This window comes from Papaver somniferum, chromosome 7 (genome assembly GCF_003573695.1).
Source record: "Papaver somniferum cultivar HN1 chromosome 7, ASM357369v1, whole genome shotgun sequence".
Classification (NCBI taxonomy): Eukaryota; Viridiplantae; Streptophyta; class Magnoliopsida; order Ranunculales; family Papaveraceae; genus Papaver; species Papaver somniferum.
This window is the reverse complement of record NC_039364.1, coordinates 244,811,772-244,830,926: the sequence shown is the minus strand read 5'-3', so window position 1 is coordinate 244,830,926 and position 19,155 is coordinate 244,811,772. Positions and strand designations below refer to the sequence as shown.

The 19,155-nt window shown below is 40.2% G+C and overlaps 1 protein-coding gene across 1 annotated transcript; it reads left to right on the top strand.

Moving 5' to 3' along the window:
• Positions 1–782: 782 nt before the first annotated feature.
• On the top strand, positions 783–1,691 carry LOC113296290. Its single transcript, XM_026544599.1, has one exon. The coding sequence runs from the start codon at positions 783–785 to the stop codon at positions 1,689–1,691; it is 909 nt and encodes a 302-aa protein (XP_026400384.1).
• The last annotated feature ends 17,464 nt before the right edge of the window (positions 1,692–19,155 follow it).

Sequence of the window (19,155 nt, the reverse complement as noted above, 5' to 3'; positions counted from 1 at the left end):
TAACAGTTGAGAGTCATTCTTGTGACTAACTTTTGGTCCCTTCTTGGCTATGGAGGACTTAGGGACCCATTTACAGATGGGTTTCGCTGGAGAAGCTTTCTCCTTCATACCATTAGGACCATTGCCCTTTTGGATATTTTGCGAAACAACTTTTCTCCAATTTGGAACATCAGTTCTTGTCTTCGCATTTACAAAGTTATCTTTTTTTTTATAATTGGGTCTTATATGAGATGACCTTGTTGAGCGATAGGCAAACTTGAACTATCATTATAATAATTATTTTGCCTAAACTTAGGACAATAACGATATGAGTTCTTTCGGGGAGCAAACTTAGCCAATTCGTTTGATACAAAAGAGAGTGCATCTTGCATCTTACGAACTCTGCATCCCCATTGCAAGTGTCCTTTATTACCACAATAATAACAATGCTTAGTAACATACGAAGACTGAGTTTTAATGTTACCTTTTTGTGGAACCTCTTCCATTGGAGATCGACAAGTTTTCTTCTTCTTCTTCTTCTTCTTCTTATCTTTGTTCAACATTGTTGCTTTCTTGACATTAGCAAAAGTGTTTTCTTTGATTGCTGCTGGTTTGAAAAAGCGGGGATCTAACAACCTCACCCAATATTTCGCTTAGCAATCTATATGGAATACCTTTTTTTTATTGTTCAACTAGGATTTTCTCTCTCTCCTAAGTGCTCTGGCGACTGGCTAGAGTTTTTTAGGGGTTTTCAACTTTTTTCACGTTTTCTCCCTTGTTTGATAATCTTTTGATGATCGTCAATGGGAGAACAACATGAATCTTCTTCTAATAACACGGGTTTAACGAGTAAATCAACAGGTGCAGCCAAAACTAATTCTTTTGTGGATATTCTCAAGGGAAAGAAAACCTTAAACCCTACAACTATTGATCTTTCCTCTCTGCCTAATCCTACTTTGAAAGAGGGAGAACCAGCTTTGGAAATCCCTTTGGATTTTTTTCAAGAAGGATGTAAACCTTTCAAGCATAGTTTCATAGCTCGTTTAGATTTTACAGGTGTGAAGTTTCCTGAGGTAAAACACGCTCTGGTTGAACAATGGAAACTTGGTCAAGATGTGAAGTTTCTTCCCATGCGCAAGGGATTCTTCATAATCATGTTAGCAACAGCTGAAGAAAAGGAAAGGATTCGTAATGGTCCTAAAGCCATCATTAAAAATAAAGTTCTTCAGATACAGGATTGGTACCCTAGCTTTAACCCTAACAAGCAGCGTACTTCTCGTGCTGCTGTATGGGTCATGTTACCTGAATTACCAATGGAGTTATGGACTAAAAAATCCATATCGTCAATCGATAAGAGTTTTGGAACTCCAATTGTTGTTGATGAAAAAACCCTAAGGTTGGAGTATGGTTATTTTGCATCAGTTCTTGTGGATATTGATTTCTCAAAGCACATCCCTGAAAGAATTTTGTTAAAAGCTAATGGGAGGGAATTCTGGCAATATATGGATATTCATAAACGTCCTCAGTTTTGTGCAAAGTGCAGCATTATTGGTCATTGTGAGGAAGATTGTAGAAAGAAATCAAGAAACAAAACAAAAAGTAATCAACTTCAAGAGGTTGCAGCTGAGCAAATTCCTATAATGAGGAATGATAATCCACCAGGAATGGAGTGGAAAGTTGCGGCAAATAAAAATACAGGTAAGCAAGTGTAGATGGGGAAAAACAAATTGCTGGTTTTTAAGGAATTGAGGAGACGACCGTACGGAGGAGACTCCTCGAACCAAGCGAAATGTTAAACCTCACACAGATGCACCGCTGCAAAGGGGGTGCTTTAGATTCGACAGATCAATATGTAGTACTCCGGCCTAAATCAAGACAATGACCGTTCCAGAGTAAATTCGCCCACAAGAGAGGATGGGTTGATCTGTAAGAGGGAAGCTGGGAAATGTGTGGAATCAATGGTAATGAAAGATTGTGGATGTGAATTCTAAATATGATAAGCTCTGAATGATTGAAATTGCTCAATTGACAGTAGTTGCTCAATTGATGAGTTGATGATCTCATGTTGTCGATGAGACGTGAGATTGATGATACTGTTGATGCTGATCCCTCAATCATGATTCAGAGACTTATTTATATTACTGGAATTTTAGACACCATAACCCCATGAAGTGTGACAGTTGAGGGAATGAAGGAGTGGGGAAGTGGAGATCGTGTTTGAAACTAGCTTCTCAACGTGTGGAGACTTGGGCGATTTTCCACCAACTACCTCGTGAATTCCTTCAACTGATTGCACAACTTGCTTACATTCCATCGTGTGTTTGAACACACGTGTCGTAGACCGCCAGACCAAAACTCTAAGTGATATCCCCCCAAAGTGACACGATTGACGTCTCGTGGTATGTTAGTCAATTGATGACTTCGTGGTTTGATGGGACGATGAGTCCATGTAGTTGCTGAGTTGAACATGATGTTCTGAAACTCATAAATTGAACATGTCATAAGACAGAGGTATAGTTCTTACGATGAGTGAGCAAGTATTGCTCATTCGATGGATCGTTGAATATTGATTTTTGAACCAATATTCTTGGTTTGAGCAAATATTTATCATCTGAGCAAGTGTTGCTCATGTGATGAATTGTTGAATATTTGATCGTCTGAGAATGTGTTGCTCATCTGATGGATTATTGGCAGCGTACCAAAAATATTAATTAGAATACTGGTTGTTGAACCGAGCATAATTAATAAAATTTATAACCATGAGGTCGTCGTAAAATTATTAAGGTTGGAATCTGTAATGATGATCCTTGGATTCAGAAACCCTAATTTGATCAATTGATGATCAATTCATGGTTCGTCAGAAGTTTAACCATGGGACGAAGGAGGGAGCGACTACATGGGACCTTGGATCAACCATGTAGTGTCCATATGATCACGTGAGCAAATACAAAGAACTCCTGAAGATTTGACGATTTGTTGGTGAAAGAATGATTAAATGCTGGTTTAATCATTTATTCGAAAATGCTCGTCTGAGCTTTAGGTGAGAAAACCTAATTAATTATGACGGAGTGAGGGACCGACCATGGGGTCATGAAACCGGCCCTGGGTAGTCACGTGACCGCCTGATGATCACTTCATGAAAATCCAAAGTGTTTGGAAGAGTCTTGGACCTAATACGTGCAATTGTGCAAATTAGGTCAAAACTGTGAAACTTGATGGGACCGGCTTCTGTAATCCAAAGAGCCAATCTTGGTCGGTCAAGATAGCGTGCTCGAGTCCCCAAGGCGTCCGCGTCTCAGTCCTGAGAATTTTGATATTTTCTGGCGTGCAATTGAGCATCCATTCGAGAAAATATGCCAAAATTAGGGTTTCGACGAAACTGAGGAAAACACCATGAGATGATGGAAAATAATTATAAAATAAGGAATAAGGAGGCGTGGGACCGCCGAGGCCAAGGCATGGTTGGTCGGTCGTGACCACGGTCCCGTGGTGCCATTTTCCTTAATTTTATAATATTTTTGATGATTTTATGAAGAATTCATGAATTTTAAGAAATTTGATGAATTTAGGGAGTTTCCATGAATTGAAGGAGTTTTCATGAGTTCAAGGAAACAAAAAATATTAAAATAATAAAAACACTGGCGTGTGGGACCGTGGGGGCGTGGCCGGCCGGCTAGGCCCGGTCCCACGAGTTTTCATAGTTTTTTATATTTTTTTTAAGTATTTTTCATGATTTGAGGGAATTTTTCCTAATTTGAGAGAAATACCATGAAATCAAGGAATTTGATGAATTCAAGGAAAACTAAAATAAAATAATAAAACAAGGGGCGTGTGGGACCAGCTAGGGCATGGTCGGCCGGCTAGTGGCCTGATCCCACAAGTTTTCATAATTTTATTTATTATTTGATGATTTGTGCAAAATATCATGAAATGAAGGAGTTTTTTTCATGAAATTAGAGAAATAATAATAAAATAATGAGGAACCGTGAGGTGTGGGGCCAACTGGGACCAAGGCATGGTCGGTTGGCCAACGATCAAGCCCCACACTTCTTTGCTTAATTTTATATTATTTTTTCCGAATTTATGAAAATACCATGAAACCGAGGAGTTTCCTCGAGACGAAAGAGATTTGATAAAATGAGAGAATTTTCATCAAATCATGGAAAATAATAAAAATGCATTAAAAATATAAAACTGGTGTGGGATTGACCACGACACGGTCGGTCGGTCGTGTGTCTGTGCTCCCAGCACCTTGGTCAATATTTTTAATTATTTATTATTTTCTTCCCTATTTTGCATAGGTTCATTGTTTCGTTGTATTTTGAAATACTCGTTCGTGCGGTGACTGTTAGTGTATCGTCGTTGAATACACCTTCACAATTTGAATCGGGGCTTACTTAGAGGTAGCTCAGACGCCCGGTTGTTGATTATTTATTACTAATTGTGGAATTCGGTGGAGAATAATTCACAAAATTGAGTAATAAGATGAAGCTGAGGATTCGACTACGAATTCAGAATAATAAAGTGAGCATTACCATTCCATGGGATCGTAGATTCGACCATAAAATCAGAGTAATTAAGATTTATCTATTACCATTTATGAGACCCGTTGTGGATTCGATCATGAAATCGGAGTAATGAGATAATATAGTTATTGCTATTCTATGAGATCAAGCCGTGGATTCGATCATAGAATCAGAACAATTGTTTATTTCCATTCCATGGGACCAGTCGTGGATTCGACCATGGAATATGAGCAATTGTTATTTCCATTCCATGGGACCAGTCGTGGATTCGACCATGGAATATGAGCAATAATAGATTATTCTGGAAATTCAGTAGTGAATGTCACGGCAGAATTAATCTTAATTGGGAATAATTAACTTTGTGGGCTCTATACTAGCATAGCAAGCTGTCTAGGAGCATTAATTATCCGGATATGAGCTTGTCGGTAAGTCATATCCTTTATATAGTCAGGGTAAACTCGTTGTTTGTTACTGAAGACGTTATCGCTCTATACTAGCAGAGCAAGCTGTCTATGAGCCGTCCATCTTGTGATACTATATAGAAATAATCACTGAAAGTGTTCAGTATTCATGAGATATGCCGTTGTCCAGTCGTGAGACTACATATCTACATGTACTCTGAGAGAAAGTACTCTCCGTTGAGAATTCGATGAGAGACCCGTGTCTCAATACTCACGTCTGATTGCTGGATCAGAGCTTCGTATAATTATGAGTTTACGATTTTAGCCCTTGTTGAAAATCCACCATCTACATTAAGTCCCCTGCTTACTGAGGAAAGCTGTGTTCCTCAGTCAGCATTAAATGGTTATTTTCCGTCCATAAATAATAATACTAGTAATTGAACTTAGTCGTAAGTTGAGACGTTACCGGATTTAGAGAGCATGAGCAAACCACGACTTGATGAAGGCTTCAATGTCATGATTGGAGCGTCGTTTGATGAGCATAAATTGGTGTTGAACAGCTGGTTTGGACGATGGGACCTTGGTCGTTTAGGATTCGCGGGGCGGGCCCAATAAGGAAATCCTTGTTTTAGGAATAGACGCTCGTTTGTTCGTTAGTTTAAGGAACAAACAAAATAGACCTGAGTCTAATGATATAAAATTTTGTCTATAAACTTTCACGAAAACCAAAATTTTATCTTTGTGAGATTTCACAAAATGAAATAAACTCTCGTTATAAAGGTGAATGCTCGTACGCGATTTTTTTTTTTGAAAAGACGTGCGTTTGTTAATAATTTTTTTATCTATGAGCTTTCATGAAATTTTTTATTTTCGATATGTGAGCGTTCACAAATTTTTGAAAATATACTCTCGCTTCAAAGACAGATGCTCGCGCGAGGGAGAAAAAATATATAGATATATTTTTCAAATTTACGTGAGTTTCACGTTAAATATTTACATATATTGTAAAATCATGTTTTGATTTTGAACAACTGTTGGAAGTAGACTATTATACATGGTGAAATAATGTCTGTGAGTTTTCACAATTGTAGAATGGACGTCTGTCCAATTTTTGAAAAACCAGTGGATGTTCACTCAGTAAAAATTTACGTGGGTTGTTCACGGTTTCATGAAAATCAATTTATGATTTTTGAGCAATTGCTGAAAGCAAGCAATTGTATTCGTGATGAAATAATGTATGTATGAGTTTGACGATTTTATAGTGTATGCACACATGTAGAAAATCAGTGAATGTTCACATGAAAGGTTATGTGAATTATTCATAGTTTCATGAAAAGTCAGGTGTTGACTTTAAATAATGAATTTTGCTCGTCTTGGAAAGTTTGAAGAAGCGAGCAAGTTTTTCGAGGTTTTTACGTTACTAAGTTCGTGAAACCGTAAATAGGTCAGAGTTGAGGATTACCATTTTTGTTGCGTGTTTGTTATTGGTATATCCATGACTCCATGCCTTTCGCCTCAGATAATGGTGACTTCTGGTTACTACCACTCGTTTGGCTCTTCCGGGAATGCTAAAAAATATTAAGTCAACGATGAAGACTTCTGCAGATGCTCATGCCGAGGTGAATCGGCCTTTCAGAGACGCTGGAAGGATGACGCATTGTATGTCTCTCGATCATCAGAGAGTCGTCCCTCATCAGAGAAGCACTGCTGACCTCCGCAGGTGAGACTTTCGGCTGAAGATGAAGTTCTGTTTTGTGTTGATGGTGTAGCTCCTGATTCAGATGTGGGTGAATGAGGAATTTCGTCACAATTCGTCATCAGAAAATTCAGAAGTTAGGTCTTCATTGAAATTGTTGTAGAATCTTCGTCCGATGTCGGATTTTCGCGGTCTACCCATGTATCCTCATGCCCAGGAAATTTACAAACTTATATACAGAAGATTTTTGAGTTCCGAGCATGTTTAGGATCCGAAATTGATGAAACAGTAAACTTCCAGGAGACCTTCAGAAAATTTTCAGCTGGCATGTGGTCGAATGTTTTGGCCACAACTCTTCGCTAGTTTCTCCAGTTGTTATGAATTTTGGATATGTTGTAGAGAACATCCATACGAAGATAATGGTACAAGACCCATCCCTGGATTCTTTACCAATTTTCCCCAGCTTACTGCTTTGTGTGGGACAGTGTAAAATCATCTCGGACAAGCTTGTTGTAAAACACTCTTGTTGTGTCTTTAGACCATTCGCTTGTGTATTGAACGGTTGATGAAGGATTTTAATTTCATTGATTTGTTTGACATCAAGACCCCTTGATTGATACATGAGCATGGTGCTTGCAGTGCCATCTTGTTTCTGTCAGTTGTAGAAACATCATTTCTGAAACCCTGGTCACGAGACCATAACTGAGGTTGCTCTCAAGAGAGGATGATGTAATGACCATGGTGGCATGTTCCGGTGGTAGAATTCCTTTTGCGATCATTGAATAGCCTTGGAGATCCCGGCACCACGAGTGTTGGACTGTGAAATTGATCGTCATGATCAGTGGACCGTCGGTCCCCAGTATTTTGTTGAATCTCTCTCTTTCGTTTTTCCTCCTTCTGGCAGGACCTAGATAGAGGATCCGGGTAGGAAAATTGATGTAGAGACCCAGGTGGTCGAAGTTGGAGGTACCTTGATGAAGGACTTAGCGAAAAGACCTGGTGGACATCGATCGACTGTGGAAGTTATGAATCCCGTCTAAGAATTGCTGCTTGCATGTTGTACACTCTGGAAGCTGTAGGAACCTCATACGACGTCGAAATTTGATGCTTGACCCCAACTTTTGAAGCTAAGAGACTAAGTTATCTCATGAAACAAGAATCACTCAATTTGGAGTTGTAGAGGTCATCCAACGAAGCGTGCACATTTGTAATCTGTAATCCCGTACAAATTTTTCAGATTTCGTAGACTTGACGGTAAAGGCCATATCTTTCAGCTCGCATGTCCGATTGATGCACCCTTTTGGTATGTTATAGAAGAGACATAGACGAACATAATTTGTTGAGGAAGAATTGTCCCATTCCTCACTCATTGGTACGTTTTTGCAAACCCATGGCCTGGAGTGTGTTGTATCTCATTTGTAGAGGTGATGAGAACATCTTGTAGAAGACTTTGTATTATGCCCACCAGTCGTGCCAGCTTTGGGAAGACTTTCATGTGAGCATTTTATTAGGTATGCTCATCTTGATATGAATCATTGGTTGTTAGAGAAGTCCGCTTCATGTGTAACACTTCAGAGAATGATTAGTTGATGAAGCCCTGAGGATGTTGCTCCTGAGACTGTTGTTGGTGCTGAGACCATGAATGATTACGCTCCAGAGATCCTTGTCGATGCTGAGATCATGGATGGTGTTCCTCTAGATATTATTGTTGATACCATGGTTGAAGTTGCTCCAAAGACCGAAAAGGCTAGAACCATGATTATAGATATAATATTTGCTCCTTCATCCAGTGAGCCTTTCACATTCACGAACTAGTCGATGAGTTGAGCGTCCATAAGATGAAGGTGTACTGAGAGTTGAACCTGAATGCTCCTGAAAGCATAACTTCACCATGAACTGGCTTTGTCAGTGAGTCGATGTTGTTGCGGTATATAGCATCAGCAGTTTTCATACTGGATGTGATTGGTGAAGAAAGTTCCTCAATCATGCAGGGGCTTGTGATGTAGAGGAATCCCGTTGATGATGTTTCATGGAATCACCTCAGGTTGCCCAGTGTATGTTGAAGGAGTTGGTTTCATCCATGTATGAACGATGTTGCATCTGCTTCAGAAGTATTATCATGGGATAATGAAGACTTATCGATCGTAGTTTAGTTACACTTTGATCGTGCTGGTGTTGAATCAATGTGTCATCGTCGAGATATTTGTGCTGAAGTTGTACTCTTTGATTGGGAGTACAATTTGATGGCTTCTCAGATGCTTGAGCGTTGAAGCGTATACTCTTTAAGCATCAAATGCCTTAGGGTTTTTATTATCTCGGCCCTGGAGTTTCTTCTGTTGATTCAGCATCCCTTTCATTGCGGTAATGGGATTCGACACTTGTGCAGACGATTTTGTGGAACACATGGACTTGCGAGAGAAACGCCCAAAGTGTTCTTAGCCATGTTTGGAAATCATCTTAGTAATGAATGTTTCGGTGCTTGATCCGGATAAACGTCAAATTCAACCCCTTGGTAAAATACTAATGCGGTGAAGCTACCATTCATAACGTCTTGCAGAGTTGTTAGCAGAATTGAGTCCCCATGCATGGATAGCATGTGAGGAAATAAATGACATAGACATGGAATGATACTTGCCTGAGTGCGGAACCCTTGATGAATGTCTATGCATATTTTGCAGGTTTTTGCTTCAACCTTGTCAAAATTTGAAATTCCTCCAAGTACTCTGATGATGGAATGTGCGTCAAATCTTCTGGATCAGGACTTTCTTCGTTGGAGAGATGTGTAACCAAAGGCGCTTTGTAAGTACCCATCTTTTCAGCATGGATCCACGTTCTTCTGAAGGACATGTCATGTCCTGGATCTTCCTGATTATGCGAAACTTGGTTTCTGTCCAGGTTGGACTTATGTTCACTTTGAGAGTGATGTAGCCATGAGTATTTCCGAGCGCTCCTTCAAGGTCTCTGATTGAGATGGGAGCATGAGTAGCTTCTTGTCAAGTGATGCATGCGGCTCTGAGGTTTTCAGTGGGATGATGTTGATGGCGGTTCCAGCATCGATCAATATTCTTCCAAATTCGTTTCTTCTGAGATTGACTGTGGTAAGCAGTCCCCAGTCGTACATATCTTGGTCTGTGTCTGGAGGCTCAAGAAGTATTTCCGGAATGGACTTCTTGACACGATGTGGTTAAGTGTTGTGAACATGTCTCTCCTTTGTGCCTTCGACAGATAAAGCGATTCTACAGATATGCTCGAGCAACGATTGAACTGCTTCATTGAATTCAGAGAGCGTAAGGTTCTGAATAGAGAGGATTCTTGTGTACTCCTGGGATTCTCCATTTCTTCTTCTGTTGGATCTCTCCTGATGAACGACAATTTGATCGCACCATCTTGAAACCAAACTTCCAGTAACTCGATCACTCCTTCATGAGACGAGAGAAGTTTGAGTCTGTCTGATCATTTCCCGTTCGATGCCGGGTCGAGGTTTGTGCAAGATTAGTTATCCTTCCGTGATGCTTTTGTAGGATGAGGTGTTGGATGTCGCATGTTTGAGAGAAAGCTTTCCTTTTGCCTCCTTGAGCAATACGTTCATGGAAGGTTGGACATTGTACTGTTTGTTGATCAAGCGTCGGCTGCTCCGAGGTTCCTCGACCTTGTAGACTTTGCTCAGTAAAGCAGGTGTAGGAGTCGCTGATCATTTGGCTGCTTCATGAAGTTCAGAGAAAGGGTGGAATCGGAGGTTTTCCAGCGAGGCTCTGTAGACCGGGATCATTTTGTTGATGCATAAGTCTACAAGTTGCTGCTATGTGGCGTTGGGGTCATGGCAGTCCAAGGCTTGAACTATGAACCATTTCACATAATCATCAGAATGTTCGCTGCTCCTTTGAAACATCCTTCCTATATCAGATAGAGTGATTTGGTCTTACACGAAAAAGTATTTTCTGTAGAAAGCATTAATCATCTCTCCCCAATCGGTGATACTTCCCGGTGCGAAGTTTTTGTACCAGGTGTATGCTCTGCCTGTCAGAGACTTTGAAAATTCCTTCAGACGGACGACATGTTGTGCTCGTGTTTGCCCAATAATTCGGGAAACCGAGAAATATGTTTTTGAGTATTGCATGTTCCATCATAAAGAATGAATGTTGGATCGGTATGACCTTTTGGAAGAGGAATCCGCTGTATGGAAGCAGGATATGAAGGTTAGTTAAGATGGACAGATGATGCCTTGTCTTTTCCTCGATCCTCAAAAAGTGCTCCAGGTCTTCACGAGTGATGAAACTTGTAGGTTCCATTGCTGAAGAGTCATCTGCAGCTTTGCAGAATTCTTCATCATGCACAACATGGATTGGAGAGATTTCAGGATCAGCAATTGAAGATGTTTCTTTAGCTTTTCCTTTCTCGCGTTGAGGCTGAGTTCAGTCAGACGCAAGATTGTCTGTGAGAGTTTTGAGATAAGCACACAACTCTTTCTGTGCTGAAGCTACGTCAGTCTGAACCTTCATGAGATCAACTATGATAGGCTGATTTCATCTGGTTTCTTCAAGAGATCAACTGAAGAGTGGATTGTTGATGGCGCCAGTGCCGTCACTTGCAAGGGTGATCACTGGAGCATCATTGCTTGGAGGAGTATTAGTAGCAGGTTGCGCTGGAGGAGTGGTATTATTGGTACCACTAGATCTTGCAATGTTAGGGTTGGGTGTTGAACTCGAGTTGGTAACTGAACCAGACCTAAGATCGACAATCTTTGTGAGAACTGAGATTGCAACCGAGAGAATGATCTCCCACTGTGTCGCCAATCTGTAGATGGGGAAAAACAATTTGCTGGTTTTTAAGGATGTAGATGAGGCAAAACGATTTGCTGGTTTTTAAGGAATTGAGGAGACGACCGTACGGAGGAGACTCCTCGAACCGCGCGAAATGTTAAACCTCACACAGATGCACTGCTGCAAAGGGGGTGCTTTAGATTCGAGAGATCAATTTGTAGTACTCCGTCCTAAATCAAGACAATGACCGTTCCAGAGTAAATTCGGTCACAAGAGAGGATGGGTTGATCTGTAGGAGGGAAGCTGGGAAATGCGTGGAATCAATGGTAATGAAAGATTGTGGATGTGTGAATTCTAAATATGATAAGCTCTGAATGATTGAAATTGCTCAATTGAGAGTATTTTCTCAATTGATGAGTTGATGATCTCGTGTTGTCGATGAGACGTGAGATTGATGATACTGTTGATGCTGATCCCTGAATCATGATTCAGAGACTTATTTATATTGATGGAATTTTAGACACCATGACCCCATGGAGTGTGACAGTTGATGGAATCAAGGAGTGGGGAAGTGGAGATCGTGTTTGAAACTAGTTGCACAACGTGTGGAGACTTGGGAGATTTTCCACCCCTACCTCGTGAATTCCTTCAACTGATTGCACAACTTGCTTACATTCCATCGTGTGTTTGAACACACGTGCCGTAGACCGCCAGACCAAAACTCTAAGTGATATCCCCCCAAAGTGACACAATTGACGTCTCGTGGTATGTTAGTCAATTGATGACTTCGTGGTTTGTGCCAGGTGTATGCTCTGCCTGTTAGAGACTTTGAAAATTGCTTCAGACGGACGACATGTTGTGCTCGTGTTTGCCCAATAATTTCAGAAACGGAGAAATATGTTTTTGAGTATTGCATGTTCCATCATAAAGAATGAATGTTGGAGCGGTATAACCTTTTGGAAGAGGAATCCTCTGTATGGAAGCAGGATATGAAGGTTGGTGAAGATGGACAGATGATGTCTTGTCTTTTCCTTGATCCTCAAAAAGTGCTCCAGGTCTTCACGAGTGATGAAACTTGCAGGTTCTATTGTTGGAGAGTCATCTGCAGCTTTGCAGAATTCTTCATCATGTACAACATGGATTGGAGAGATTTCAGGATCGGCAATTGAAGATGTTTCTTTAGCTTTTCCTTTCTCGCGTTGAGGCTGAGTTCATTCAGACGCAAGATTGTCTGTGAGAGTTTTGAGATAAGCACACAACTCTTTCTGTGCTGCAGCTACGTCATTCTGAACCTTCATGAGATCAACTATGATAGGCTGATTTCATCTGGTTTCTTCAGGAGATCAACCAAAGAGTGGATTGTTGATGGCGCCAGTGCCGTCACTTGCAAGGGTGATCACTGGAGCATCAGTGCTTAGAGGAGTATTAGTAGCAGGTTGCGCTGGAGGAGTGGTATTATTAGTACCACTAGATCTTGAAATGTTAGGGTTGGATGTTGAACCCGAGTTGGTAACTGAAATAGACCTAAGATCGACCATCTTTGTGAGAACTAAGATTGCAACCGAGAGAATGATCTCCCACTGTGGTCGCCAATCTGTAGATGGGGAAAAACAATTTGCTGGTTTTTAAGGATGTAGATGAGGCAAAACGATTTGCTGGTTTTTAAGGAATTGAGGAGACGACCGTACGGAGGAGACTCCTCGAACCGAGCGAAATGTTAAACCTCACACAGATGCACCGCTACAAAGGGGGTGCTTTAGATTCGAGAGATCAATTTGTAGTACTCCGGCCTAAATCAAGACAATGACCGTTCCAGAGTAAATTCGGTCAAAAGAGAGGATGGGTTGATCTGTAGGAGGGAAGCTGAGAAATGCGTGGAATCAATGATAAAGAAAGATTGTGGATGTGTGAATTCTGAATATCATAAGCTCTGAATGATTGAAATTTCTCAATTGAGAGTAGTTGCTCTATTGATGAGTTGATGATCTTGTGTAGTCGATGAGACGTGAGATTGATGATACTGTTGAAGTTGATCCCTTAATCATGATTCAGAGACTTATTTATATTGCTGGAATTTTAGGCACCATGAACCCATGAAGTTTGACAGTTGATGGAATCAAGGAGTGGGGAAGTGGAGATCGTGTTTGAAACCAGTTTCTTAACGTGTGGAGACTTGGTCTATTTTACACCCACTACCTCGTGAATGCCTTCAACTGATTGCACGACTTGCTCACATTCCATCGTGTGTTTGAAAACACGTGTCGTAGACCGCCAGACCAAAACCCTAAGTGATATCCCCCCAAGTGACACGATTGACGTCTCGTGGTTTGATGGGACGATGAGTCCATGTAGTTGCTGAGTGTCGAAAATGATGTTCTGAAACTCATAAATTGAACATGTCATGAGACAGAGGTATAATTCTTACGATGAAGTGAGCAAGTATTTCTCATTCGATGGATCGTTGAATATTGATTGTTGAACCAATATTCCTTGGTTTGAGAAAATATTTATCATCTGAGCAAGTGTTGCTCATGTGATGAATTGTTGAATATTTGATCGTCTGAGCATGTGTTGCTCATATGATGGATTATTGGCAGCGTACCAAAAATATTAATTAGAATACTGGTCGTTGAACCGAGCATAATTAATAAAATTAATGACCATGAGGCCGTCGTAAAATTATTAAGGTTGGAATCTGGAATGATGATCCTTGGATTCAGAAACCCTAATTTGATCAATTGATGATCAATTCATGGTTCGTCAGAAGTTTAACCATAGGACGAAGGAGGAAGCGACTATATGGGACCGTGGATCAAACATGTAGTGTCCATATGCTCACGTGAGCAAATACGAAGAACTTCTGCAGAGTTGACGATTTGTTTGTGGAAGAATGATTAAATGCTGGCTTAATCATTTATTCAAAAATGGTCGTCTGAGCCTTAGGTGAGAAAACCTAATTAATTATGACGAGGAGAGGGACCGACCATAGAGTCAAAAAACCGGCCCTGGGTTGTCACGTGACCGCCTGACGGTCACTTCATGAAAATCCAAAGTGTTTGGAAGAGTTTTGGACCTAATACGAGCAATTGTCCAAATTAGGTCAAAACTGTGAAAATTGATGGGACCGGCTTCCGTGAGCCAAAGAGCCAATCTTGGTCGGTCAAGATAGCGTGCTCGTGTCCCCAAGGCGTCCTCATCTCAGTCCTGAGAATTTTGATATTTTCTGGCGTGCAATTGAGCATCCATTCGAGAAAATATGCCAAAATTAGGGTTTCGACGAAACTGAGGAAAACACCATGAGATGATGAAAAATAATTATAAAATAAGGAATGAGGAGGCGTGGGACCACCGTGATCAAGGCATGGTCGGCCGGTCGTGACCACGGTCCCGTGGTGCCTTTTCCTTAATTTTATAATATTTTGATGATTTTATGAAAAAATCATGAATTTTGAGAAATTTGATGAATTTAGGGAGTTTCCATGAATTGAAGGAGTTTACATGAGTTCATGGAAGCAAAATATTAAAATAATAAAAACACGGGCGTGTGGGACCATGGAGGCATGGCCGGCCGGCTATGGACCGGTCCCACGAGTTTTTCCTAAGTTTTTAATATTTTTAGGTATTTTTGATGATTTGAGGGAATTTTTCCTAATTTGAGAGAAATACCATAAAATCAAGGAATTTGATGAATTCAAGGAAAAATAAGATAAATAATAATAAAATAATAAAGCAAAGGGCGTGTGGGACCGGTTAGGGCATGGCCGGCCGGCTAGTGGCCCGGTCCCACAAGTTTTCGTAATTTTGTTTTATTTTATTATTATATGATGATTTCTGCAAAAAAATACCATGAAATCAAGGAGTTTTTTCATGAAATTAGAGAATAATAATAATAAAATAATAAGGAACAGTGGGGTGTGGGGCCGGCTGGGACCAAGGCATGGCCAGTTAGCCAATGGTCACGCCCCACACTCCTTTCCTTAATTTTATATTATCTGTTATGCATTTATGGAAGTACCATGAAACCGAGGAGCTTCCTCGAGACGAAGGAGATTTGATCAGATGAGTGAATTTTCATCAAATCATTGAAAATAATAAAAATGTATTAAAAATATAAAACTGGCGTGAAACTGACCAAGGCACGGTCGATAGGTCGTGTGTCCGTGTTCCCGACACCTTGGTCAATATTTTTAATTATTTATTATTGTCTTCCCTATTTTGCATAGGTTCATCGTTTCGTTGTATTTTCAAATACTCGTTCGTGCGGTGACCGTTAGTGTATCGTCGTTGAATACACCTTCACAATTTGAATCGGGGCTTACTTAGAGGTAGCTCAGACGCCTGATTGTTGATTATTTATTACTAATTGTGGAATTCGGTGGAAGATAATTCACAAAACTGAGTAATAAGATGTTTATTATTAATTCATAAGATCAGCTGAGGATTCGACTACGAATTCAGAATAATAAAGTGAGCATTACCATTCCATGGGATCGTAGATTCGACCATAGAATCGAAGTAATTAAGATTTATCTATTACCATTTATGAGACCAGTTGTGGATTCGATCATGAAATCGGAGTAATGAGATAATATAGTTATTGTTATTCTTTGAGATCAAGCCGTGGATTCGATCATAGAATCAGAACAATTGTTTATTTTCATTCCATGGGACCAGTCGTGGATTCGACCATGGAATATGAGCAATCGTTATTGCCATTCCATGGGACCAGTCGTGGATTCGACCATGGAATAGGAGCAATAATATATTATTCTGGGAATTCAGTAGTGAATGTCACGGCAGAATTAATCTTAATTAGGAATAATTAACTTTGTGGATCTATACTAGCAGAGCAAGTTGTCTAGGAGCATTAATTATCCCGATATGAGCTTGTCGGTAAGTCATATCCTTTATATAGTCAGGGTAAACTCGTTGTTTTTTCCTGAAGACGTTATCGCTCTATACTAGCAGAGCAAGCTGTCTAGGAGCCGTCCATCTCGTGCTACTATATAGAAATAATCACTGAAAGTGTTCAGTATTCATGAGATATGCCGTTGTCCATTCGTGAAACTACATATCTACCTGTACTCTGAGAGAAAGTACTCTCCATTGAGAATTTGATGAGAGACCCATGTCTCAATACTTACGTCTGATTGCTGGATGAGAGCTTCGTATAATTATGAGTTTACGATTTTAGCCCTTGTCTAAAATCCACCATCTACAAAGGAATTAAGGAGACGACCGTACGGAGGAGACTCCTCGAACCGAGCGAAATGTTAAACATCGCACATATTCACCACTGCAAAGGGGGTGCTTTAGATTCGAGAGATCAATCTGTAGTACTCCGGCCTAAATCAAGACAATGACCGTTCCAGACTAAATTCGGTCACAAGAGAGGATGGGTTGATCTGTAGGAGGGAAGCTGGGAAATGTGTGGAATCAATGGTAATCAAAGATTGTGGTTGTGTGAATTCTGAATATGATAAGCTCTGAATGATTGAAATTGCTCAATTGAGATTAGTTGCTCAATTGATGAGTTGATGATCTTGTGTTGTCGATGAGACTGAGATTGATGATACTGTTGATGTTGATCTCTCAATCATGATTCAGAGACTTATTTATATTCCTGGAATTTTTGACACCATGACCCCATGAAGTGTGACAGTTGATGGAATCAAGGAGTGGGGAAGTGGAGATCGTGTTTGAAACCAGTTGCTCAACGTGTGGAGACTTGGTCGATTTTCCACCCAATACCTCGTGAATTCCTTCAACTGATTGCACAACTTGCTCACATTCCATCGTGTGTTTGAACACACGTGCCGTAGACCGCCAGACCAAAACCCTAAGTGATATCCCCCAAAGTGACACGATGGACGTCTCGTGGTATGTTAGTCAATTGATGACTTCGTGGTTTGATGGGACGATGAGTCCATGTAGTTGCTGAGTTGAACATGATGTTCTGAAACTCATGAATTGAACATGTCATGAGACAGACGTATAGTTCTTACGATGAAGTGAGCAAGTATTGCTCATTCGATAGATCGTTGAATATTGATTGTTGAACCAATATTCCTTGGTTTGAGAAAATATTTATCATCTGAGCAAGTGTTTCTCATGTGATGAATTGTTGAATATTTGATCGTCTGAGCATGTGTTGCTCATCTGATGGATTATTGGCAGCGTACCAAAAATATTAATTAGAATACTGGTCGTTGAACCGAGCATAATTAATAAAATTAATGACCATGAGGTCATCGTAAAATTATTAAGGTTGGAATCTGGAACGATGATCCTTGGATTCAGAAACCCTAATTTGATCAATTGATGATCAATTCATGGTTCGTCAGAAGTTTAACCATGGGAAGAAGGAGGGAGCGACTACATGGGACCGTGGATCAACCATGTAGTGTCTATATGCTCACGTGAGCAAATACAAAGAACTCCTGAAGAGTTGACGACTTGTTGGTGAAAGAATGATTAAATGCTGGTTTAATCATTTATTCGAAAATGCTCGTCTGAGCTTTAGGTGAGAAAACCTAATTAATTATGACGGAGTGAGGGACCGACCATGGGTTCATGAAACCGGCCCTGGGTAGTCACATGACCTCCTGATGATCACTTCATGAAAATCCAAAGTGTTTGGAAAAGTCTTGGACCTAATACGTGCAATTGTGCAAATTAGGTCAAAAATGTGAAACTTGATGGGACCGGATTCTGTAAGCCAAAGAGCCAATCTTGGTCGGTCAAGATAGCGTGCTCGTGTCCGCAAGGCGTCCGCGTCTCAGTCCTGAGAATTTTGATATTTTCTGGCGTGCAATTGAGCATGCATTCGAGAAAATATGCCAAAATTAGGGTTTCGACGAAACTGAGGAAAACACCATGAGATGATGGAAAATAATTATAAAATAAGGAATAAGGAGGTGTGGGACCTCCGAGGCCAAGGCATGGTCGGTCGGTCGTGACCACGGTCCCGTGGTGCCATTTTCCTTAATTTTATAATATTTTTGATGATTTTATGAAGAATTCATGAATTTTAAGAAATTTGATGAATTTAGGGAGTTTCCATGAATTGAAGGAGTTTTCATGAGTTCAAGGCAGCAAAAAATATTCAAATAATAAAAACACGGGCGTGTGGGACTGTGGGGGCGTGGCCGGCCGGCTAGGGGCCTGGTCCCACGCGTTTTCATAATTTTTATATATTTTTTTTAATATTTTCATGATTTGAGGGAATTTTTCCTAATTTGAGAGAAATACCATGAAATCAAGGAATTTGATGAATTCAAGGAAAAATAAAATAAAATAATAAAACAAGGGGCGTGTGGGACTGGCTAGGGCATGGACGGCCGACTAGTGGCCCGGTCCCACAAGTTTTCATAATTTTATTTATTATTTTATGATTTGTGCAAAATACCATGAAATGAAGGAGTTTTTTTCATGAAATTAGAGAAATAATAATAATAATAAAATAATGAGGAACCGTAAGGTGTGGAGCCGACTGGGACCAAGGCATGGCCGTTTGGCCAACGGTCACGCCCCACACTTCTTTCCTTAATTTTATATTATTTTTTACGAATTTATGAAAATACCATGAAACCGAGGAGTTTCCTCGAGACGAAGGAGATTTGATAAAATGAGAGAATTTTCATCAAATCATGGAAAATAATAAAAATGCATTAAAAATATAAAACTGGCGTGGGATTGACCACGACACGGTCGGTCGGTCGTGTGTCCGTGCTCCCAGCACCCTGGTCAATATTTTTAATTATTTATTATTTTCTTCCCTATTTTGCATAGGT